The 26059-nt window shown below is 31.3% G+C and overlaps 1 protein-coding gene across 2 annotated transcripts; it reads right to left on the reverse strand.

Annotated features, from left to right (window-relative positions):
- Positions 1–960: 960 nt before the first annotated feature.
- Positions 961–25473, reverse strand: LOC112596515 (zinc finger protein 628-like). Of its 2 annotated transcripts, none has more exons than XM_025342232.1 (5): positions 25337–25473; positions 19892–20485; positions 16591–16745; positions 9974–10124; positions 961–2711 (listed from the first exon to the last, which is right to left on the reverse strand). In XM_025342232.1, the coding sequence occupies exons 2-5, from the start codon at positions 20337–20339 to the stop codon at positions 2347–2349; spliced, it is 1119 nt and encodes a 372-aa protein (XP_025198017.1). In that variant the 5' UTR covers positions 20340–20485; positions 25337–25473; the 3' UTR covers positions 961–2346. The 2 variants fall into 2 exon arrangements, with proteins under 2 accessions (XP_025198017.1, XP_025198018.1); XM_025342233.1 differs by lacking the exon at positions 25337–25473 and adding an exon at positions 22637–22724.
- Positions 25474–26059: the final 586 nt, after the last annotated feature.

The following is a 26059-nucleotide window of genomic DNA, read 5'->3' on the forward strand; positions in this document are numbered from 1 at the left end:
TATACGGACAACGGAGCGGTACGAATATAATATCAATATCAATAATAATAATAATTAATTAGTCAAATATAATAAAATATGATTATGAACGACAACAAACTGTGTATAATATTATATTACTTAATATTGTTGTTTCTTCATTATAATTATCACTTTCTTAAAACTAGCACAAAATAAAAATGCATTTTTTGTTATGATAATTACAACAATAACACGACGTGTACATTATTGTATAATTCATATAATAATTATAATACGGTTTATTATATTATTATATTATTAACATGAAATAAAGCGATCTCAGTAATAATATTAAAAATAATAATGATGAAAAAATGATCACCGTAATGTTGGGTCATCAAAACTATTACCAAAATGTCCAAAAATGTCGTTAAAATAGTCCGGCGGTGGACTATTTTTATATTCTGTTCTTATTCGGAAATCGATACGGAATAGGTATACAATTATTATGATTTACGTTAAAACAATAATTATAACGGTAAAAATAATATCATCGCCGTTTATAATCTGGCGGCGCCGAAAAATAATTAATGCGCACGTGCTCCGACAAAGAGGACAGGTGTAAATAAAAAAAATATATGTAAAAAATGACCGAAACTGTGAAATGTGTGCCGGGTTTTTTTTATTACCGTTGTAAGTGCGCGGTGTATATTTTTTCTTCTTCACTGTGAGTGATATATAAATAATTATTTCGGACTAAAACGCGCGCCAGTAAAAAGTAAAATGGTTTATTTTTTTTAAAATTGTCGTACTACTGTACACGTACGCTATCGCGTGTAAACGCTGCGAAAGCCTATGGCACAATAATTATAATCGATACAATGGCGAATAATACACTGAATGCAATTTAAATTATAATAAAAATATTTAAAAGTACACAGAAGTGATAATAAAAACTGTAGGAAATAATTTATTTTGCGGTTTTTTTTTCAAACATATTTTGTCTGGGGTAAATGCATAATATATAATATTATTGAATATCAATAATAATAATAATAATAATAATAATCAAGCTGCGTTCACTACTCGCCGACTGTGCGGCGTGTTTAGAACACACCTAAATAATATGGTAATAGAAAGAAAAACACCTAACATAGAGGCTATAAACGTCATAATATATTATAGGATTCTGCACACTTGTAGAATCGAATGGTAAACGTGTGGACGGACTAGAGATACGCACATATCTGCTACGGTGTACGGCAGATACTATTTAACATGGCAAGAATCCGTTAGGTTCGAGGCCCGCCGTATGTGCGCGAACTGCAGCGGGTTACGATTATTGTAATGAACTATATTTATGATATACATATGACTCGAAGTTAAAATAATAATTATGTGCAATAATAATAATAATATTAATAATAATAATGATAATAATAATAAATGGTCTATTGACTATAAATCACGACTTGTCGAACACTAACACACTGCGAGGCGACCAAGTGTGCTGTTCTCGTTCTTTCTTCGTTGCAGTAGATAGGTGCACGCGATTTTCGGTTTTTGCCGAACTAGTTTCTAGACGAATGTGACAATGTGACAAATGTGACAGTATGTTGTACGCATTATAATATTATGATGTATAACCTGCAGATTCGTGGATGTAGGGATTAAACATATGCTCGCGCAAGTTCTATACGTACACGTCCCTAGAGACTGCACTGACCTCCCGGGGCGAACGGGAATATTATTGTTTTTAAATTTTATTTCTGCAAAACTCGAGCAAAAGAAATGGTCCCCGGCGCAGACCACCCTGATCGGCGGCTGGCCGTAATTCATATAATGACGTGTTGTATTATGCGTATTAAACGATCGTCATCGTCGACACGTGTGCGGTTTGAATGCATATCGTTAATTTCGTCAATATTTCCTGCGCTTGTTGGCGGCCTAGGAATTCACGATGCGCTGTCCCTCGACGCGCGTGTGGGTATGAAGATAATTCGACAAAATTCTGAAAACCTGCGGGTGGCACCTCCTCGAGCGTTGTCGTCTGGATTCACTTTGGTCTCGTTGGCACGGTGGCACGGCGGCAGCAGCGACGCGTACTTAATTAATACTACATAATAATATCATATAAAGAATAGCTTTTTCAAAATATAAATTTTATTAGTATTTGACGAGTTGCTATACGGCGGGGCGCGGTGACGGTCTTCGCCGGCGCGGACGTCGGACATCCGACGAAAAGGAACGCGCCAAGAGCTCGTCCTCTCGTTTCGCCATCGATGGTCCAGGCCTGCCGCGGTAGAGACTAGTACGGCAGTGGACTTGGGCGCCGCCAAAACGAAAACGAGTGCCGGTCGACGCGTCGTTTCCGCGACGCGTCTACTAGCTGACCGTGCCGCTACTTCCGGCGACGGCCACAGCATCGATGGCCGAGGCTGTGGCGGCGGGGGCTGCGGCAGCGGCGGCGGTGGCGGCCGTAGACGGGGCCTGCAGCGCGGCGATGGTGACGGCGGTCGGGTGCTCGGCCACCGCGGCCGTGGTGCTGGTGATGTGGTACTGTTGGGCGGCCGGAGACCCGGGGTGCACGCTCTCGCGGTGCCTGCGCAGGTCCACCTTCCGCTGAAACGCCCTGTCGCACAGACCGCACGGGAACGGCCTGTAGCCGGAGTGTTTGCGCAGGTGCGTGATCAGGTTTGACGACTGGCTGAACGCCTTGTGACACACCACGCACTTGTGCGGTTTCTCGCCTGAAAAACGACCGGGCAAAACAAATATAATAATATTATAACACATCGCAAGACCATGCGGCACGTCGCGCGCGCATCACTCGGTTACACATACATATACACGACATAAAGGTATAATATTATACGTCATTATATTATATTATTTTATATTATATTAATTGTATCGTATTTTATTCGGAGTCGCTGCACCCTTAAAAAATAACGTCCTCGCGCGGTAACGACACTGCACCAGCAGTGTCATGCGGGGCTTTATATAATATTATATGTTGTGTGCACGAAAAAATATGGGACGGTCGGGCGGGCTCATTGGTAAATACACGCGTGATATATATATATATATATATCGATAACTATCCGAGAAAAATTACCACGCTAGAATTAATTTCTCGAGTTACTCCCCGCAATTCAACTTATCGATGAGTTTAGTCATTTTTTTTACGACGACGTTCCCCCGTATCGTTTGACCACATTTTTCTATGTGCATACGTATACGCACGATCTGTGCCTATAACCCTAATCAAACGCCATTCATTGGACACCAATCGTACGTATACCACTCGAAAATAATATATTATACGTCTTATCTTGTTCGCGTCTCAATAACGCGTTATTCCAATCTACTTTACGCGATCACGTCATTATGGACAGTTAAAAATGAACCCAATTCCTCGTGTATCCTATCATATCACAAGCCGGTTTTTCAAATGCCTCTTCATCGTCACGGACCTCCCTATATAGGTTTTTTACGTCCCAACTCGTAATTCTGATGGGAAAGAAGCGAGAAGACATAAGATAAAGTTCCCTAGAGCTGAATTTTTTTTTTTTTAAGCACTATTACGTATAACATACACCAGATAATATACCGCACCTATCTATTAAATATGATATTCTAAAAATATCATCTATTCAAAAACTCTTTAAATTTTCAACACATAGTTATTAATTTTTCAATGCTTTAACATTTTCTGATAATATACACACGAACAGCATATAGTGCCCCTGTGCCTTCCCCCACCCAGAAATACAAAACAAATTTGTAATTACGCCACTACACTACAGAAAAAATATACGTTTACTTATAAATCCCCCAATACTGCACATAATATAGGTAGTATTCGTCAAAAGTTTCCAAGCTATAAAATTAACAAATTTCGGGCGGAAAACAACCACTCTGTATGTTATTAATAAGCAAAGTTCGAATTTTAAGGCAATATTATCAATAAAAAAAGCATTTAAAATGTGAAAAAGACAAAAAAGGCGTTTAACTTACATAAAAAAAGCAATTCAAAAATATACAAAATTTAATATACTGCAGACTAATTGGTATTCAAAAGAGTTCACTACCATGTACTTAGATAAGCTATCTCCAGTTAAACGTTAACAGTTTGAATTCAAAATATTTTTGTACATAAAAGATGATCTTTCTACGTCTATCGAAGTTAATGGGGCGTATTTTATACATAAATAATTATCTAAATTAATATTACTACTTATTAAATCGTCATTATTAGTTGTTTCTTCATTCTAATTGTTTACCCACTTTAAATAATTTTAAACATAGCATCGACAATGCACTGTTTTCAAAGCTCATCGCTTTGTACCAAAGGCAAAAAAAAGCAAAAATGCATTTATAAGTAAAATGTCAACAAAACAAACACATACACCGTCTTAGATATTAAACGAAATACATTTTTATATAAAAATTATTTTTCTATTATAATTATTAAAAAAAAAGGCTTTTGCCTTCAAATCCGAACCCTATTTATAAGTATATTATATTATTAATATAATAATATAGTTATATTATATGATATAATATTATCATATAATATAATATTATACATGTATGTGTATGTGTTCGTAAACATTCGGCGCGCCCCCTTCTCGTCTCGCTCAGTCACGACCACCCCCGCCAGTGACCTGACAGACCGCGCAAACTTTACACCAATCCCTGCACGTGACGTCTATGTTTCGCGTACGGGGGTGGCGTGCGACCGGCGCCCCGGGCGGAAGTGATGGTAGGGGTATGAATTGGGGCGCAGGCGGCGAAGGACTCACCACCGTTCTATTTGACCGTTTGGTATCCTACGGTATACGAGACTACGAAAGTATATAATAAGTCAGGTAGGTTAGTGTATACTGTATGTATTTCGTATACTATGCTTATACGATAATTAAAATACACTTACCACAACTAATTTTACTTATATACCTATGATAATTACACATCGTATTTGTGCGACGCCTGCAACGACGCACATACAATTTTGAATGTTTAGCTTTTTACGCGTCGGTCAAAATATACTACCCGGTGAAAAAATCCCATAACACCTACATCTCGTTTGCGATTTTTATACGTTGTTAAATTTTACAAATAGCTCGCGGAAGATCGTCGCCACGCACCCACAGTATATTACAATAAGTATAAGTTATATACACACAGTACTAATGTATTTTTGATAGAAGTGTTCGTCGAAAGTCGAAATATATCATTATTATTACAGGTCGACGTAATAATATAATATAGGCCATAATTACTGTTGTGTCTGCGAGGGGGGGACACACTTTTATACTTGTATAATACACACGTAGCAGGTATTCAAAAATATGTCAATTTATAAAATATGTATCGTCTACCGTAGGTGTATAATATAATATTTTACTAATATATAAGTATACGGTACCTTATATATAAGTATATTTAAATATAGGTATTACCTGGAATTCTATACTGACATCAAATCGTTAGATCGACATTTACGGGTTTGTCGATATAGGTATATGATACGCCTACAATAAAATATATTCTAGTGGCATAATGATGGAGTGATGGCCAAAATAGAATAGATAATAATAATAATAATATACCTATTATACGCTACCTATTTTATTGTGATTTGTATTGTTATTGTTAATAGTTGTTATAGATATATTACTGCGATTATAAACTATTAAAATTTACAGTACTTATACAATTTATATTTTTGTAAAAAGGTAGCGGGTTCAATAACATAATGAGCCAATGGCAGATGTCGAAACCTGCGGCTTAGGAGTATGCATTAAATCAATAACGATGAGACCCATAAAATCTAAGTTAAAATTCGATTATGTATTTATGTCATAATAAGATAAAGTTTTCTTTAAACTGAAGACTTATTATATTTTTAATGCATAACCGATTCCCGATATTATTCAGTAAAATATAGTATAATAATTTTGTTTTGCAACAGTATATTGTTTTCAATCATAACCAATGCGGCTCATTAGATACTATAACTTTGCGATTATTTGAAAAAAATGGTTCGTTTACACGAAATAGTTCCGTATAGTGTTAAATTACATACGAATCATTACAGATATGAGTTAATTTCATCTAGGTCTACTCGTATGTGTTGACTCAATTGTGATAGTTTATTCTAATGTTAATGGATTATTAAGATATAGTGTTATCGAGTATTTTATGGAGAACAGCTAATGAATATAGGTTTTCGTGCAAGATGAAAATATATGTTTTTATTATTTAGTGTTATGACGAACATTTAATTGTAATGCTACAAGAGAGTAACTCCCGTCTAAACGAACATTATATTATATCTACCACCTTCCTATAATGTATACATATACAACAAGTGTAATATATGTGTCCAACGCCCAAGTCCTACATATATGATGTAACACTCGCCACACACACTTTACAATGCGACCGACATAATAATATTTCAGAGGGTTATCGATAAATCATTATATTATTAAAATCGGACAAACAACGCAAACACGCCTATATAATATATACATATATACATTATACATTATATACTTAATGCTTATATATGTGCATATAATTACATATTATGTGTTATATACAAATATACGTATATAATATATATATATGCGGTGGAGTTTTGAGAGTTGGTGGGTAAACGTCGTTATTAAAGGATGTTTGATTTACGGGTGAAATATCTTATTATTACACATTATTTACAAAATACGTTTATAGTATAAAGTTGTCGCCGACAATTACTAAAAAAATAACTGAAAACACCCGCACACACGCGTGTGGTGAGTGTTGAATCGCAGGGCGCCCATTAACTATAGTGTGTACACACGTCGCGGGTGTATATGTATATTATATATTTAAATATATTATTAAATAATAACGCTCGACCTTCTTGCCGCACAGGTTTTTTTAACGAACCTAAAATCATAAATACATTATACGAAGATACCACACGTATTATATATTAATCGGAGTTACGTGATGCACTCCGCGTTCTCTCGCGGGTGGAATTAATTATAAAATATTAATATTTTGTTATCGACCCGCATAACTGCGTTTTTAAACGTCGAGAAAATAATAACTCTCAATAGGGAGTGAAGGGTGCCCTCCGATTTGCAGTTTTTCCACTAAATCTACTCTTCCTTTAACGATAGTATGAATAACAGTACCTAATGAAGTAATGACTAATGATTATTAGACCGAGAAGTTATATAGAGAAAGCTAAACACTTAAAATAATTAACCAGTCTGCAATGCGGAAACTTATAAGTAATTATTGCTTATTAGTAATCAGTGATTATCGATCTATACTAATATAAAGGTACAAATTAGTAATGTATTACACTATCTATGTAAAAATTATTCAAAAATGCATAATAGTCATGAAAAATGCTGGATAGCTAATAAGTTTATACCTATTTTAACTTCTGGACTCATGTAATAGGCATGATTTTTTTCTTGAGAAGGCTAAACAAATTCATGTGCCGTGCATTTAGGAGGAGATTGGGGTGTTTTGACAAAAAAAATAAAAATGTTCGTCGATTTTAAAAAATATTGTAAGATAATAATATATAAGGTAATAAAATATAATTTCAAAAATCATTATGTAATAATATAAATGATTTTATTTATTATAACTTATAAACATCTAGTGGGGGCAGAAGAAAAAAGCCCTTCCTACCAAAATTGCGTCTATTGCTCAAGACCCAAATTAAAACGTGTATGTCTTACAAATATTTGCTACATAAATTAGAAGCACAGAAAAAAATATTAAAATCCTTCTTATAACTTTTTGTAGTAACTACTAACTAGTAGCATATATATTATAGCAGTATTCAATATATATGATAAAAATACGCGTATGACAAATTTGTTGCGGGACTTTACACGGGTCTTGCTACAAATTTACTGCGCAAAAACAAATATAAGTATATAATAATATAAAAGCACCCCGCCGGCGCAAATCAATAAACCGTACACATAAATCATAATATCATTATTGTAACTATATAATTACATAGGTACCTGCCCAAACACACAACTAAGCACATACAGACCGAGTAAAAAACGTATAAGAAAAAGTCATTAATTTCGTTTTATCGTTTGATATTCGTAAGGAAATACAAATACACAATAATATAATACATATAACCTGTGCCACGGGGACGAAGTGAGACGGAAAGGTAAAAAAAATACAATATTAAAAACCGTACGGAAATTTACGCGTCCGGACGCGTGCCTCACTCGACCGTTTAAATAAATATTGACAAGTCCGAGGAATTATTGTTACGACTCGCTCCGATGGCGGCGGCGGCACATCACACACGCGTTTATAGTCAATATAACATAATGTTATTATTATTATACACGACGAGGGCCACCGTCCATGTATTATTTATAGGGTTGTATTTATGTACAATATATATATGTGTGTACACGATAGATATATTAATATAATATATTATTGTAACGAGTGGGACTGTGGGATGTATATATATTTATAATATATTACTTTTTGCATTCCCTTCGCGCGCCCCCGTGCATCCCCTGAACCGCGACTCCACCACCTGGAACCAACGGCACCGCCACGCGCTCACCGTATGTGTGTGTAAAATCTTCGAACCGTTAAGTCGCACGTATCCGTTTACCTAACCGCATTTTTTGTTTTTTTATTTTTATTTTGTTAACCTCTTTTTTTCCACACCGCTGTCGCGCCCGCCGTCGAAAACCTTTTCAAGGGTAACTAAGCAAACGCGTGCTCATGCCTCGTGCCAGTGTTCAAACACAATACGGGCTTAAGTATTATTATAATAATATATAATAATAATAATAATAATAATAGGTTTATACTTTATAACTATAATACGTGGAGTCACTGTAGTGCATATTATACTGCACATACGCCTAAGTGTACGTGTATAAGGCTATTGTAGTGACGCGATTTGCGTTAATGGAAAAGTCAATCTACCTTCGTACGACGCCCCAACTGGCGTCCTCACCCCGTTAATCAAACACCACATATTATATATTTTAGATACACGTGATATACACCGAGTGATCTATTTTACGTAACACTCATTATTTCAAAAAAACTATTAATATTATTAAAATGCTATTTTTTACGGTTTTAAGTCGCTTTAAAACAATGTTTTTCTGAAATATATATATATCTTTACCTTTTTAATAACAAAATGTATTTTTAATTTCTTATTCCAAAGCATAATGTTTTTTTAAGCACTTCGGTACTAAATATTTAAGTTTAGATGAGTTGAATGTAATGGTATAGGGATATCTCATAAAATGTTAGCCCACTACTTCATTCATCTTAACTTAAAGTATTTATAACTAATAAACTCTTTGTCCAAGATTTTATTTATATAAATCGAAGTACTCTGAACAAAATTATGCTTTGGAATATAAAATAAAAAATATATGCAGTCATTTAAAAGAGTAAAACACTACAAAAAATATAACGACGATATAAAATATAATTATTTTTTAAATTTTTTTCTTTTGTATAATAACAAAGATATGTTGAAAAAATATTTTCAAAAACGTTATGTTTTCTGAAATATTATGAGTCTTTATTAAACGGATCATCATAAATTATTGTTCGTCGTCGCATTATACATAACGATGCAGCTGCAGTTTTTGTATACGCACTGAATGTAATAATAAATGAAGACGAGTGTAGACGGGCGTTCGCTGCAGTTAATACACCCTAATAAGTGCTGTCATTGACAACAACGTATATTATTTTACGAATAGTGTTTTAGACAGTATTTTAATAGTATACAGTACATGAATAACTTAGTTATTCAAAATATTTTGAACCGTCACGCCGTCACGCCATCATCTTTTTTGTGTGACTTTATACGTTGATTAAATAATAATACAAAACTCTTTATACTGGATAAACCAAGAGTAAAATTAAACTTTGTTTTTGCTCTACATTTATAAATAATTATTATTATAGAGATACTTACCAGTGTGTATATATGTGTGTTTCTTCATATCAGACTTCTGGTGGAACCGTTTACCGCAAAACTGACACGGATATGGTCTTGTGTCAGAGTGAATAAGTAAATGAGTCGATAACGTCGATGAGCGCTTGAACGTTTTGTAGCACAATTGACACTGGAAAAATATACATTAAATGGTCAGATGCAGTGCAGTTTCTAGAAATGTAAAAACATAAAAAAAAATATCTATATCTTATATAAAAATGTTATAATGCCTAAACTAAATGTCTAAATATAAGTATATATTTGAAACATTAAAAAACCCAAATACTGAGCGTGACCGTGGTGTGTATCTAAGTGTAAGCGTATGTACCTATATTGGGTATTCTACAAAAGTCATGGTTTCAAAAAATCATAACTCCGCGGGTTTAAGTTATTACGTGAACTATCATTTGTTAAATGAACCAAACAAGTCTAGTTTTTTCACCTCTAATATCCTCTAATAACCTATAAAAAACTTAGAGATTTAGTATAAAAAGTTGTCAGTTTAGTTTCGACATAGCCCTCATAATAGAGGGGGTAAAAATTAAATATTAAACATATTATGAGAAAAAAAACTTGATATCTAAGTTTTGATTGGTACCTGCTTCAATTTTTTGAACATAATATTTTATTAAATATGTAGTTTTGAAGTTTTAAATTGAATTATAAATAAATGTATGTTCATATCTATAGCTAAAATAAAACATGGGTTAGGAGAGGAGCTGTTTTTTGTAACTATTACACCTCATTTTTAAAGTATGGATATTAGAAAGAACAACCAATTAATAATAAAACCATGGCAATATATTTCGATTATACGTGATCTTGTAATTTTGTGAGAAATAATAGAATACAGAATAATAAATTTAGAAAATTGCGAATTTCAATAAATAAAGGCATAGTTGGAGATGGGTGTAATTGGTCTTTGAGAGAAATATTACAACAGTGACTGTGATCGCTCCCAAAACCATTAAATATGTTTTTTATTATACAAGACAATATAAAAGCACTTATTATGACTGGTGCGTGTGTAATTATAATATATATAGTATTAACACAAACAGAATGATATCAATTAGTATGAATAAATAATATAGTAACATATCATTGAATAAAATTCATGTAGTACAGTATATTGAAAAATAAAAGAACAGAAATCTATCTTCCTGCTGTTGCGTGAACGCAAATAAAAAATACACAATACACCATTATTAACAATAATAACATAACATTTATTATATTATTATATACGGTACCTATATAAATGTATTATATTATTATAATTTATAACAACGAGTGATAACAAACGTCATCGCCCGTATACCGTTGAGAATCGCAACAGTTATATAGTAGGTAATAGATAGGTATACGTATTTATGACAACGATTTATACTTTTAACTAAAAGATGAAGGGTTGGAAAAATGTATTATTTATTAAATAGATCATGTGTATTAGTGCAATTTGAGTTAAAAAAATAACAAAGTTTTAATCTCACAAGTTAACGATTTTATAAAATATATAAATTTATATTTTTTTTTTAGCTAAAAATATATTCTTTACCTATTAAACGCGTAATTAGTTATCTTTTAAAAGTAATTCGAAATTAATTGAAATACGACGTGAATTTATAACTTTTAATCGTATCAATAGTTTTTTGAAGGGGATGATTTTATTACTGTTGAAGTAGCTATCCTTTAATAATTTCACCTATTATAAATTATAGTCATTACACGCAACAATCGACGAAACCGCTCGCACTCTAAGCCAATGATAGCCGGCTAAAAAAAAACAAAAATCAAAAATACATGGCAAACAGTTAGACGAGTGGGCGTGCTAGTTGAGTTTCGCATAAACTTGGAAAAGTTCATAAATACGATTTAAAGGGTTGAGTTTCGCGATCGCATCTTACCGTGCATTATATCTATACAAACGATTTATTGTATACATAATATTGTAAAGCTATCCGATTTTATAATCGGCCGCACGGTTGTGACTTTCCAACCAAGCTTAGGGTAATAATTACGCATAGGTAGTTATTAACGATTATAAATCGCAGACGATTTAAAACACGCATATCGTGGCGAAAAAATCAGGGTATCAATTATTTTGCTAATTTCGTGAATCAAATCGCCGTAACTATTAATATATACATGTCCTTAATATATATACCACGCATCAATCTGATGATGACTATGTAGTTGCTAATGAATATGGTGAGTAGACAAAGCAAAACATTATTTTATACTTTCATCATTAATTAAGTGAAATATTAATTATTATAGTCTAAATATGTTAAGCCTATAAATAATAATAATATACGTGTACAAGAATATGTTACCATTGTTACCGGTTCAATGTGTGACATATAGGTACACTGAATTATTAATAATGAAAACATTATCAATTTTAAGCACATTTTTATTAGTTGTGTCTATGCATATTCCAAATCATTAAATTATTGTTTATCTGAGAAAATAAATAGTAGCTATCGTCCCTGTTAAGCATTCCAAAAAATATGTATTTTGCTTGTTTGGTTAAAATGATCATTAACACGGAGCACTCATTTTTAAATTGATTCATTAAGCGAACGCGTTTCTAATTATTTTTATTTTTTTATCCTAGTTTCAGAATTTTGCAAAAGTATTCATAAATAATTTATTTTTTAAAGCTCCATGCATCCATATCCCGTACCTATACCGTTTCTAAGGGTCACACACTACTTTTACTATAGTCACGAATATACTAGGTGTCTAGGTACTACTAATAGCCATAGTAACACATAGTGGATGAGTAACAAAAATATAATATTATATATTTGTAAGGTCTCCTCATCAGCCCAACCCCATCATACTCTATAGCCGTTATTCTTAACTCCATGCAAAAGTGCAACTCGTTCAGACCATTTCACATAATATGTATATGTGTTTTATAATATAAATAATGCCATGTATATAAATTGTGTTATCGTCGTGTACAGCAGCGCGCTGACATAATACATTATTATAGCCTTTCAGCGAGAAAGGCGCTGAGAGAACAGCTTACATGTGGGTGAATGGTGAAATAAAAACGTTTACGAAACTCGACGTCGCGACGACAGTATATTATAATACATCAGGCGCGCAATATAACGCAATTTAAATTGCTGCCGCTATAGGAAATAAAAAATAATAATCAACAACAGTTCCGGGCTTTATCTCGTCGAAAAGAGTGGCATAAAAAAAAATTGCAATTTCGTTAATTAACTCGCGACCGCATTCGCGTGTGTGTACGTACAATACTGTAATATATTCCGAGCCGCGGTGTGACAAATATGGAAATATTGTGGCGAGATCGAGTCATTATGTATATATTAATATCGTGTACCATTGCGTTCAGCAGTAAAAAAATAATCTCATACGTTCTCGATTAACTTGTATGACGCGTGTGAGTATTAAATTGATATTTACACACGCACAAGACCGACGTAGCGTACATTTTTTAACGACTTCTCGGCGGCGGTGGTGATACGCGTTTTTAGTAGTGTGCGTCGCTGTAATACAATATTTTCGCGTTTTCGTAATTCATATTACAGTTATTCTAATAACTTTTCATGCCGTATTAGAATAAAATATTGTTACACACACTCAAATCAGATACGTAGGTACTAAGTAGGCCTATTGATTACCTAATCAAAATAACGCCATCACACGTGTATCAAAAAATACATTTCATTATCATACAAAATCATAAAAATAAAATTTTCAGGATTATTTGAAAATTTCTTTAGTACACATTAAATTTATCCCGATAAGATACGCTTATTGTTTTGATTTTAAGAAATTGTATTTCTAATAACAAAATAATTATTTTATTATATTAGTATACTCGATCGCGTCTCTTTCTGACTTTGTACATTATGCAATATATTATGATGTGCCATTTATATAAATAAATAAGAATGCGCAATGAATAATTTAAAATTTATCTATTGACTTTTTACAATATTAAATTATGAATTATTTAGAATTTAAAATTATTCATATTTTATGAAATAAGTTTGAATACTTAAAAACTCTCAGGTATATCAATTTGTTCCGATATAAATTAAAAACAAATATTTCATTTTATTTTCTAAATAAAGTTAATATAAAAATAATTAATTTTAAGCTACATCAAATAGACATATTAATGTTGAATTATTGACCTTTTTCAATATTATCGATGTGACTACTGGTGTTACATTATTAATTATTTACAATATAATATCCATTTAATACGCATACGTCTAAAAATGTATGGATAAAATATATAAAATGATCTCAAACAGTTTGCTGATATATCGTATAATCTACATTTAGAAATGAAAAAAAAACGCGTAGGTTAGGTTAGCGTATAACACGAATAAAAATAAAATAAAATAATAATCGTTTTTATTGAATATTTTCTGTTTGTCGGTTATACATTATAATAACACGAGTATAAAATAGACACCTATCGTGCAAACGTGTGCAGATATTATTGTATTGACTATACCTATGGAGAAGCAACACAACAATAACGGTCAATGTGTTAAGTATACTACCCCGCAATAAAGTGGCCATACGATATCGCGTGTCCGTACCGTTTGTGAATTTAAGTATAGTACCTAATAGATTTTATTATAAAATAACATGATACAGTATAAACACCATTTTGGACATGTCCAAACGAAGACGCGAACGGGTTGTTGCAGGCGGGCGTTTATTATGTGTAGATACACTCAGTACAAAATAAATATTTAATAATGAAATCTCCGTCGATTCGGATGTCTGTCATTAACACACGAATATATAATAACAGTCGCGTTGAACTTTATATGATTCTCTTTTTTTATTTATTTGACGTCAATAATCGATATTATTGTTTATTTGATCAGCAAATTGAACGATTTTTTATCATTTTTAAATTCCATTACAAAAGCCACCTTCTGCATTACCAATCTATTCGCCTTCTAATAAAGACTAGCCACACAGATATGTGGTGATAACAAACAATTAAAAATTATTTCTCTGTTACAGATTTGCGAATTAATTTATCTTAAATTAAATTATGTAAGAATTCATGAACATTGAGACAACACAAAAATGAATTAATCTGCCAAATCGTATAATATAAGTACAGTAAGTACACCGTACAATTATAATATGAAGTATTTCAAATGTTATAATAATATTTAAACGAAAATTAGTTATTTCCTATTTTTCAATAAATTTATTTTAATTGATCGCAACGAGATGAAAAAAAATGTTGGTGCATCCGTTTTATTTATGATGTGAACGTTATGATTATATCAACACTGTATTATTGTTATTTTGTAAACTATGTAAATATGCAGTAATACCTATATATAAATATATATATATTGCACATGACTGAACACAGACGACAAATGAATAAGTCATCATATGTACGACGAACGATTGTTTTTAATGAGCGTGTGAGATGTGTACAGTCATCGTTGCAGCGATCTATATACACAATACGGATGGATTACGCGTTTATTGTAATAAAACATCATTCGCATCAAAAATACAAGTTATATGTAAATGAAGATGGCTTATGAAAATATTTATTGCGCACAGAACACTTATATAGGTACATGTAGCAAAACAAAATATTTGTAAATAATATATTGTTTAATCAAATAAATTAACTAAGAAAACGTGCAAATAATCAACTTTGTAGTAAAATAGTATCCCACTTAAAAAAAAGAATATAATCGACATAATATTTTTATTTTTTTGATGAGAGGAGAAAAAAAATAAATATTTTTTACTTATTTATCAATGATGTAAACATTATAATATATTGGCATTTATTGAAATGATGTAGAATTGTATAAATAGTAAAAATATATCGAAGTACCTACTATATCTATATTATACATACATATGAGCAGTTTACTGTACGTGTACTTCTATAATTTTATTATTACAACAATGTAAATATTTAATGGCAAAATTGAAATTATACATACTTCGCTCACATAAAAATAATGTTCAAGTTTAATGGTTGGAAAAGTATTGCAGTAATATTCAATGAATTACGGTTTAAAGTAGGGACACAGGATTGAAAAATTATATATTTTCCACCACTATAAAATGTTAGGTAATCAACTTTTGCACATATTATGTCTATGATAAAACACCTACTCTTTAATCTTTAACATAATATAAATGTATTGGTTTACATGGGTAGCTATATCTAAGTATACCTACACATCGATGCGAGTATGTCATTTAAAAATGGTATGTAAAAATGATTATAATTAATTACAGCAGTGAAATCTATCTAAAAATATATAAAAAGCAATAATAACCGAAATCGTCGATTGGCAAGCCAAAGCAGTATACATGCGTTTCAAATGACATTATTGGTGATAAACACTATCAGTGCAATTTTTCGTATAAGCAAACAGGAAAAAATTACGTCATATTTGTATACGCTATAAAATATAAATAAAAATTACGAAATAGAAAAAAGTAATTTAGTAATTTGAAGTGCGTTTAAAATTTCTTGTGCGACAAACATAAAATTATGATATTGCGTATTAAATCATACGTCAATTTTATATAGGTACCTGAAAAGATCTCTCTACTCCCAAAACATTGTCTGTTAAAGTTTCTGGGGCTACGGATACGGGTGACGTTTCCTTCTCGCACAAACTTCCAGGCGACCAAATTTCTTGACTTCGCTTTTTGATACACAAGTTCAATGGCGTTTCAGAAACTTCATCTGAAATATTTGCAGTTGGATTTCTTAACAATATTATACATTTAGGTTACATAATTGATATACAAAAATTCTTTATTAAATTTATATTATATTATGTGGTGGAATGACAGTGTGCCGTCAGGGACAAAATATTATAGGTATTACATGAACGAACCAACCCGTCGGGTGGTTGGTGCTGCACTCAGCCGGTTTATCGTCGACTAAATTTTAATTTCAAAGAGGTGGCTGGCAAAAATGTTTGCATGACACGCCACATAATTGACCGCGTTCTGGTTATACCATATAATATACACAGTAATTACTAATTATAATTGCTTACCGCGCGTATTGAAAAAATAAAAAATGACAGATGATAATGATGATAACAAAGTAACAGTTTTATTTTTCGTAAACGATGGGGAAAAAACGATAATAATATTATAATTCCGTGCCATACATAATATGATGCGTCAAGAGTCATTGTTGCATAAATTATGTAAATAAAATAATATCTACACCTATGTGTCCGGTGTACAAAAGTGAAAATAAATGATTACTAACGATAGCCATCTCGACGACTGCGGTAGGTACCCTACATAATGAATATAAATATAATACTATAACTATATATTATGTGGATAAAATATAAAATATTATATTATACTTTAAATACTTTATTATAAGCATATACCTAAAAAAGTAAATACCGTATAATATACTCACATAAAATCAAAAATAATTCAGTTCCTAATGGAAACGGTTCTTCAGGGTTGAATATTTAACAACCTAGTCATATAGCGTATATTTATGTAATTTGTGTAACTCGTCATTCAGTACATTACAACATGTATATTGTATATTATATTATTATGTATAAGAAAATTTAAAACGACCGATGACGCGATATAACGACAGTTATTAGTTTTAAGAGAAATCTCACCAGTTGGATTATTGTAAGTACATAATATATATATATATATATAACATAGAATTGTATACCTACGAATACATGAAAAGTTATTATAACCATATTTTTAGACTCACAATGCAATGTAAGTTTTGAATGAATTGCTTGAACGTATTTAAATCAGCTTCTATTAGGTTAATGGACAGGCGATGGTAAATTCCCGATTTTTAAAACTAGTATACTCTCCAGAGTTGTGTAAAAATTACTTTAAATTTATACATTCATATTATTATTCACATTAAATTATAATAATACAATTATTTATAATAATGTACAAACGAAGTTATGTAAGACCTGAAAATTTACATATACTCTTCAAGTGGTACTGAAATAGATTCTTCAGAGTAGAGTTTATAGGTCATTAAAACCGAGATAATTTACAATCGCTCTGTTGAACACATCACTAGATAAAGTCCCAACTTTCACGCTCCCACTACAATCACAAGCAAATTCACAAATTAAGCCAAAATGAACATGATTCGAAAATGATTTTACCAGATCAGATATAAATGCGTAGAATAGAAATATATATTATGTACGATCAGAATAGGAGTATCATACAAAAAAATTTTAGTATTATCTAAAAAATATTTTTAACCATATCCGACAGTGTTTGGTAAATTTTCGAAGAACGTAGTTATATATAACACTACCTCAAGAATTCAATCAAAGACATATTTTTTTTTTAATCCTAATAATTCATTTTTCAGACATAACATTATAACGTTGCGAGTATATACCAATACTTTGTATTTTAACTATATATAGATATTTAATCCAAATCGACCAAAATGTATATAAAATGGGGTTTTTCTTAAGTTTAACCGATGACCTTGGAAATGTTTAGCAAGATATTACGTTAACGTCGAGAGACATATTATTATAATATACCCTTAATATACTATATTACTATTTAATATTTATTATTATTTATGTCATCACTCATCAATACAAAAAAACCTCTACAATTGATAATTATATTTATACCTATATTATATTTTTTTTTATTTACACAATCTAATTCGAGATAAATTTTTTCCGAATTATTTTTATGAATATATTTTACATTGAAATTCGTTTATTGAGATAAAACGTAATTTTATTACGTTACTTTATTGTCATGGAAAAATGTGATTATAATTGTTTTTTGTATTCACATTATCACATTTAATTATTTAAGTGATTATAGTATTATTTTTTTTCGATTATTTAAGTATAGCCATATAGGTAAGTAAAATAAACCATTCTGATTGTTTTATTCTGTACTATAACAAGATTATTTATAACTGATTAATATTAACAATTATATTGTTGTTGATACAATAATAACAACATTGAACTAATATTTGTAGGCACTAAACAAGCCGATTCATAATACTTGTGATTGTTATAGTAAAATTAAGGTATTGAAAGCGATGATTTTCTGTATTTGTCAGATACACGCGCAACCTAAGATTTAAACGTGTTCTATCTCTAACGTACCGATTACAGATATAATACAACGATAAGAATTTTCAAAACGGATTTGAATTTAGCGTTAAGTCTTCTCGAAATTGATTTTCACACATTTTTGATTTTTTGATTTTAACTTCTCCAAAAATCGTCAATCAAATAATATGTAAATATTTTTATTACTTTTTTTTTAATATAACGCTTTTAGGATTTTGGGCCATAAAATCAAAAAAGTAGTAAAATCAATCTCAAATAGACTTGACGACAAATTAAAATCTATTTTCAAAATTCTATTACTTCATTATTTTGGTACGTTGAAAATAGAACACGTCTATAATCATGTGTTAAGCGTGTATTGGATAAAAACATAAAATCATCGCTTCCAATCTCCCCCTTAAGAGATTGTCAGCGCAATATTTATTTTTTCTTTCAGAACCAAGAGCACATCATGGATAAAATGCATTCGTATAAAACGGTTATTTTTAATTTTTGATTAATTTTACATTAAAATCGCCTATAAAATTTAAAAAAAAAAAAGAATAAAATGTAAAATATTATTAAATATATCGGTTTTATATATTTTTATTATTATGTGTGTACCTAGAATATTATATTCGAAAATTTTTAAAAAGTAGTGTGCCAAAAAGTCCTCTTGATACGTAAAAATTTGAATACTAAACAAATGAGTGACATTACATATATTATAGTTTATATAGCCGAACGGATATCCTGCTAATAACACACTTACCAAGTTTGGCCATCTCGGGCGTTTGGCCGGCCGCGTCCACGCTGGCCCTGTCCGGCGAGAACTGCAATTGCCTGAACCGTTCGTGTTGCTGCCGGTGCATGTGGTGGATCTGCAGCTGGAGCTGACGCTGGTATTCTACGGTGCCGGTGTTGGCGGCGCAGAATGCCTGACCGGGCGCGGACAGCGGCGAGTATGGCATCATGAGCGGCCACAGGTACGGCGACACGGGCACGTTGAGAAACCCGTACGGCATCATGTGGCCGGGCGTGGTCACCGCGGGATACGGCATCTCGGCGGCGGGCGTGTCCGCGGCCGCGGCGGCCGACCGCACAGGACAAAACGCGCTGTTCCGGTGCGACCATCGGACGCTGGTGCCGGCCGTCGGTGACATTAGTGGGCCTTGCGGCGACGGTGTGCTACCGCCTGACGAACGTGCCTGCAGTTTCATTGTAGTCCCGCACAGCGTTTGACGACGACGAATTCCAATATTATAATATCACGACAGGTTGTGTCGTGATACCTACTGCTGATGTTCGTGCGGTCGTCTCGAATGTTATAATTCCTGAGTAATATTTTATAATCGGCAACGATCGTCTGAAATAAAACGGAAACAGTAAGACTCTCGTGATGATGATCAGCGTGGTATATGTCTAACGTGTAAGTAATTCGGATTTGTGATTGGTATGAATTGTGACATGTAAAAGTTTAAGAAAATTAAATCAACTTAAAATGCAAATAGTAGTAAGTATCCATAGGTATAATTATGTACAATATTGACGTCGTGCACGGTCGGACTGTCGTCTTAGAAAATTTTAAATTTAATTGATACCGTTCAGTGCAACTTATGTTTATCCAAACATAAAGGTATTCTATACCTTGATATTATTCACGGTCAGTGTGAAAGAAGAGGTTAGAATGGTTAGATATTTAAATGCACCTGATCTCTGTAAAATTATGAGAAATAAATCGTGGTCTATGAATTGGGTTCCAGATTAAACTAACTTCAGCTATAAGTAGGTACCTATATAAATATATAATATATATAATACTACAATTATGAATATAGTCACTATTGCGAGTGAAAAATATTTTATTTTAACAAAGAAATCGCACGTTTTAGACAAAATAAAATTGAAATAAATATGAAATAGATAAAATAAACAGCATTTTTTTTAATGAAAATAAATTTTTGAAGAAAATTTAATATCAATTAGTCAATTCATATATAAACCAATATTTAATTTTCAAAAATCAAAATATAAGTAGGTAGGTACTTAGACAATTTAAAAAATATCCTATCAATTGGAAATTATAGCATATTATTTGCTGTGATTACAGAGTGGACCTCCCTATAACTTATTTTTATGTAAAAAATGTGTTTAAATGTGAAAAATAAAAATCCTTTTAACCGCATAATCCAGTTTATTATAACAGACAACCCTTTTGATCTTATTTTTTTGGATTAAATTTTTGTAAAACTATATTTTATTATTTTTTAAGTAATTTAAATTGATCTGTGATAAATCTAAAAATATAGTTACTTACACTATCCAAATAGTTTATGTCTATAGATAGGTACTTGCATATATTATCTATAATCTATATTATGTTGGTTATACATGAATTATTAATTTAGTCGTCCAAGGATCAGTACAATAGGATTATGCATGTGATAGCACATGATTATATTATAAAGCAAAACGTAAAGAATATATCGTGACGAAAACTTAGACCAATTAAACAATCAATATCTCTTTTGCTGTTTAAATTTTAAAGTTTTAACTAAAAATTTCGGACGGATACTTATCCAATGCACGATTATCATTACTATTATATTATACGTATGCATATACTATATACGAATGTCGAACAAAAACTACCTCTATAGAAATATAACACATCATAATTCATATTCCTATACAGTTATAATATTATATACACCACAGTATACTGAGGCGTATAGCGTGTGTTCCAAGTATGCCCACATATGTGTGTGTGTATACTGTATATGCACGTTATATTATACATATATTTATTATATATAAGGCATAGGCATAAAAGTATAGCAGTCGGCACCAACTATTCAAATATTAACTAATTGCCTTGTGGCGTGACATCACCGCGCAATCCTATAGTCATTTGCCAGTGGGTTTCATCGATTTTTTAATTATTACATCGCAACGGATAATTTGCGTGAATTATTTACGTAGACTATAAGAGACATGATATACAATATAAATACGTGAATTATATACATATACATATATATATAATAAAAAGGTATTTTCTTTTTACATAAAATATTATTTCAAAGTATAATTTATATATAACAGACGTGGAGTTAAAATATGTCTACGGAGTCGGGGTCCGAGTTAAGGTATGAATAACATTATTATATAGACGTCCAATTTAATTCGATCAAAAACTATAGAATAAAAATTCAGGAAACAAAATTAAAATAAAATATAATATGATTTATTATATTATATATTTATTAATAAACCCCATTCAATAAATTTTCTTTGACATAGTATTTTTTATGCACAGGTCGACGTAAGCAAAAGTGTGGCAGACAGCTTATCAGAAATTACTATTAAAATGCTCAAAAATTTGTACCTATCTGGCTATACTTGGCTACTAATCACAAATAATTCCGTATATACATGTCGTAAACTTTATAGAAAAATTAGTCTATTTACAAAAAGGCTTATTTTTATGTAGCCTACGACATATACATATACCTACCATTCAAAATCCAATTCTTAGCGACAAATCAGTTCACCTCCAATGTATTTACCAATGGTTTTTTTTTTCATTTTAAACAGACGAAAAGGTAAACACTAATCATTATATTAAAGTATACTTACTATAATATAATTCCCTAATATATATATTATATACATATATTATATAATAAAAACATATTATGTGACTCAATCTAACCATCCAGAAGTAATGCGTATAATCAGCTAGAGAGTCATTGCGAACAGTAGTTAGGGGTTGTATATTAAGGATGCAGGATGGTATCTATATTCAATGATGGAGCTGCAGGCAAACGTTTTTATACCATACACCGTCAGAAGTTAACAGCTATTTAACCTATTCAATGCTACAACCTATAGGTTTTATATCGCCTACATCTTGAATAATATGGACGGTTGCTCAATATTCGTTGAATAGAAACATCTTACCTCAAGCATTGTTATAGGTATCACAAATAATGTAGGTACTTCATACTATATTATATACATGTTGTCATGGGTAATCTATATAAGACACGAATTGGAAAGTAATACATCTATATTTATTCGGTTATCATAACTCATAGGTTCTAAACAACCAGTAATATCTAAAGTTCATAATTCAAAACAAAATATATTATGTAAAAAACAGCCTATTAAAAAAATATCACAGAACTGGCGGAAATTATTATAAAGATATTTCATAATAAATATCAAGAATAAATATAAGCACATTATATACATTCAAATACTATCAAGACATTGCAGAAGGTGTATGGTGCATTTTATTTGGCGTTTATGAACTATTAACATGTACATACACGTCAATCTATAAATTACTTCGAATACTCATTATATATATATAGGTATATAATATTATTATTTAGGTAGGTACTTCATCTAAAATAATACTATGAAATGGTTATTCTATTGGATAATTAATCGCAAAATCACATGTTTCCTTGTATAGCCGGTGATATCCAAAAATACAAATCGTCTTATTTTTTTGATAGTCAAAAAGCGCAAATTTGTTTTTCACTTTTCTACTTAAGTGGTGAGATAAAAGCCCAAAAATAAATTGTATTACCTGATAATTAATAAAATATATTGTACCCGTTATTACACTATAATAAGTTTCAGCTAAAAATTTAACGTTCGTTATACTTTTAGTTATTTACTCACATACACACATATAGGTGTATATAGTATTTTTATGTTTCAAAAGCAACAGTGATAAAGTTTTTTGTTATTATACAGTATTTTACGAATTTTTAAAAATTTTCAGATTGAACTACTTTAAAATCATGGGCTTCGAATTTCAAGTTAAATTTTAAAGTATTCATTATACTTCAAATTATAATTTTTATTTTTTATTTTTAAATGATTTTAATATCATTGCAAAAGCTCAATTAATAATAGTGTTATAGTAATAATTTTAATAAAATTTAGGTACTTTAATTTTCTAAAATTTATTAGTGCTTATGATACTTTTATTTATTTTTGCGCTTTTGGGTTATATTTTTTGTTTATAGCAACAGCATTAGTAGCTAATGTTACTTTTCGAGATTTTTCGGTGATCATTGTAAACATTTTAGGGAACTTTAAAGAAGGGAATTAAAATACACTTGCATAATAGTCGATAAATTATGTTTTAAACTACAGACAATAATTAATAAACAAAATATATTAAATTTTTTATTTCTGTTTTCTACTCGTAACCATCGTGTATAACTCGAACAAATCTTCAGGTTATATAGATAAACTGTATGTACAACTTAAACGAGAAAGTATCTATTTATTTTAAATGTTTAATTTTTTATTATCCAATAAACAACAGATTTAAATCTATACTTAAAATGTTTCAAATAATATTATAAATTGTTTCTATAATCGCAGTTATGCAATAGGTACTGAAATTAACGAGGAGTCAAAAACTGTTACCTACGAGTGCATGCAAGTACAGGTATATTATTCTTATTAAATCTAATATTATGTGCGCAATAAATTGAATATTATGTAGAAATACATCATTAATTGTAAAATATTGTTTATCAATAAATCATCGCGTAATCAGAGCATAAATTTTATTTTTATTTTTTTTAAGTAACAATTTCAATTTGTAGACGATAATTAAAATATATTAAATTATATACAATACCACTGACATGTCCATAATTGAATACGTTGTGTTATAGTTTACGACCCCCCTCGCATTAATCTATTAAGAATTTATATTATTAACTATTCACTCATACGTATAATAACATTTAAATCGTACACGTTATTAATATACGATAAACACAATATTAATAAATGTGGGCGATCGTCTTACAGGTAGGCACGTCAAATTTATAAAAATAACGTGTGGACAAACTTCATTTCAGTTCCCATTCAAAAATAACAATTTCGTTCCGTTCACAACAACTACCTATTTTTAGATATTATCCAATATAATTTCGCAAAATATAATAGAATATCATCATTTCACAATAACTTACACGAATAGAAACGTACGAATAAAATATAGTAACGATACCTACAATAATTATACGTTATATATCAAAGCCTTTCGATAATTCACCGTTATCGTATGGGTCCCATCCCGCGTCTTATGTTACACACGATTTCTGATCGAAATTATGACAATTAAAACAACAGATAGGTACATTAATAACATATTGATAAAGCATTATCATCGACTTACCTGTGATCGTTGCAGACAAATAATAAGCGCGACTCGGGCCTATACAAGACGTATTTTGAAATTACGACCAAACGTCAATCAACGGCTGCGGTGGCGACTAACGAACGGACGACAACGAGCACGGGAAACACCACAGTGATTCACGGACGACTGACTGACGTTGGCGCGTGGCGGACCCGGTGCCACAAAAACGTCCGACGGAACGGACTCCGCCCATATGACCAGTGATTGGTGGACGGCGAATGCGCGCGCAGACCCCGCAGCGAACAATCGGACGGGATTTTACGGGCGGCTGACGAAGGGGGAAAGACACCGTCCGACGGTCCCGCGACGATATTTTTTATCGTCGCAGTACACAATACAAAATATATTATGAACATGCAGGTACCAATTATTATATTCAATACGATATTGTAATAAATATTAATATTGCGTTAATACTCGCATGGTCACATGATATCGATATAGACAGTGCGCAGTGGCGTCCCGAGAACTGGGCAAACGGGGCACTCGCCCAGAGCCTCGCGCCTTGAAATAGATGCCTCGTCCGTATGATATACGAGTTTATACATCGTACAATATTTATCGTGCAAATAAAAATATTTCCAAATATTTTAGCGACGACTTGAAATTTAAAAATGTTTTAGATAATATCAATGTTTGCAAAGTAAAAAATCTTTTTTCATAACAAACTGCAGACTGTTCTTAGAATAGCATGACAAA

Source organism: Melanaphis sacchari, unplaced genomic scaffold (genome assembly GCF_002803265.2).
Source record: "Melanaphis sacchari strain LSU unplaced genomic scaffold, SCAv2.0 Contig32_pilon_pilon, whole genome shotgun sequence".
NCBI classification, from domain to species: domain Eukaryota; kingdom Metazoa; phylum Arthropoda; class Insecta; order Hemiptera; family Aphididae; genus Melanaphis; species Melanaphis sacchari.

Coding starts and splice junctions, on each gene's coding strand:
- LOC112596515 (XM_025342232.1), bottom strand. CDS start 20,339: ATGAAACTGCAGGCACGTTCGTCAGGCGGTAGCACACCGTCGCCGCAA. Junction 16,746..19,891: donor GCCCGAGATGGCCAAACTTG/GTAAGTGTGTTA, acceptor CAAATATTTCAG/ATGAAGTTTCTGAAACGCCA. Junction 2,712..9,973: donor ACACACATATATACACACTG/GTAAGTATCTCT, acceptor GTCGTTTTTCAG/GCGAGAAACCGCACAAGTGC.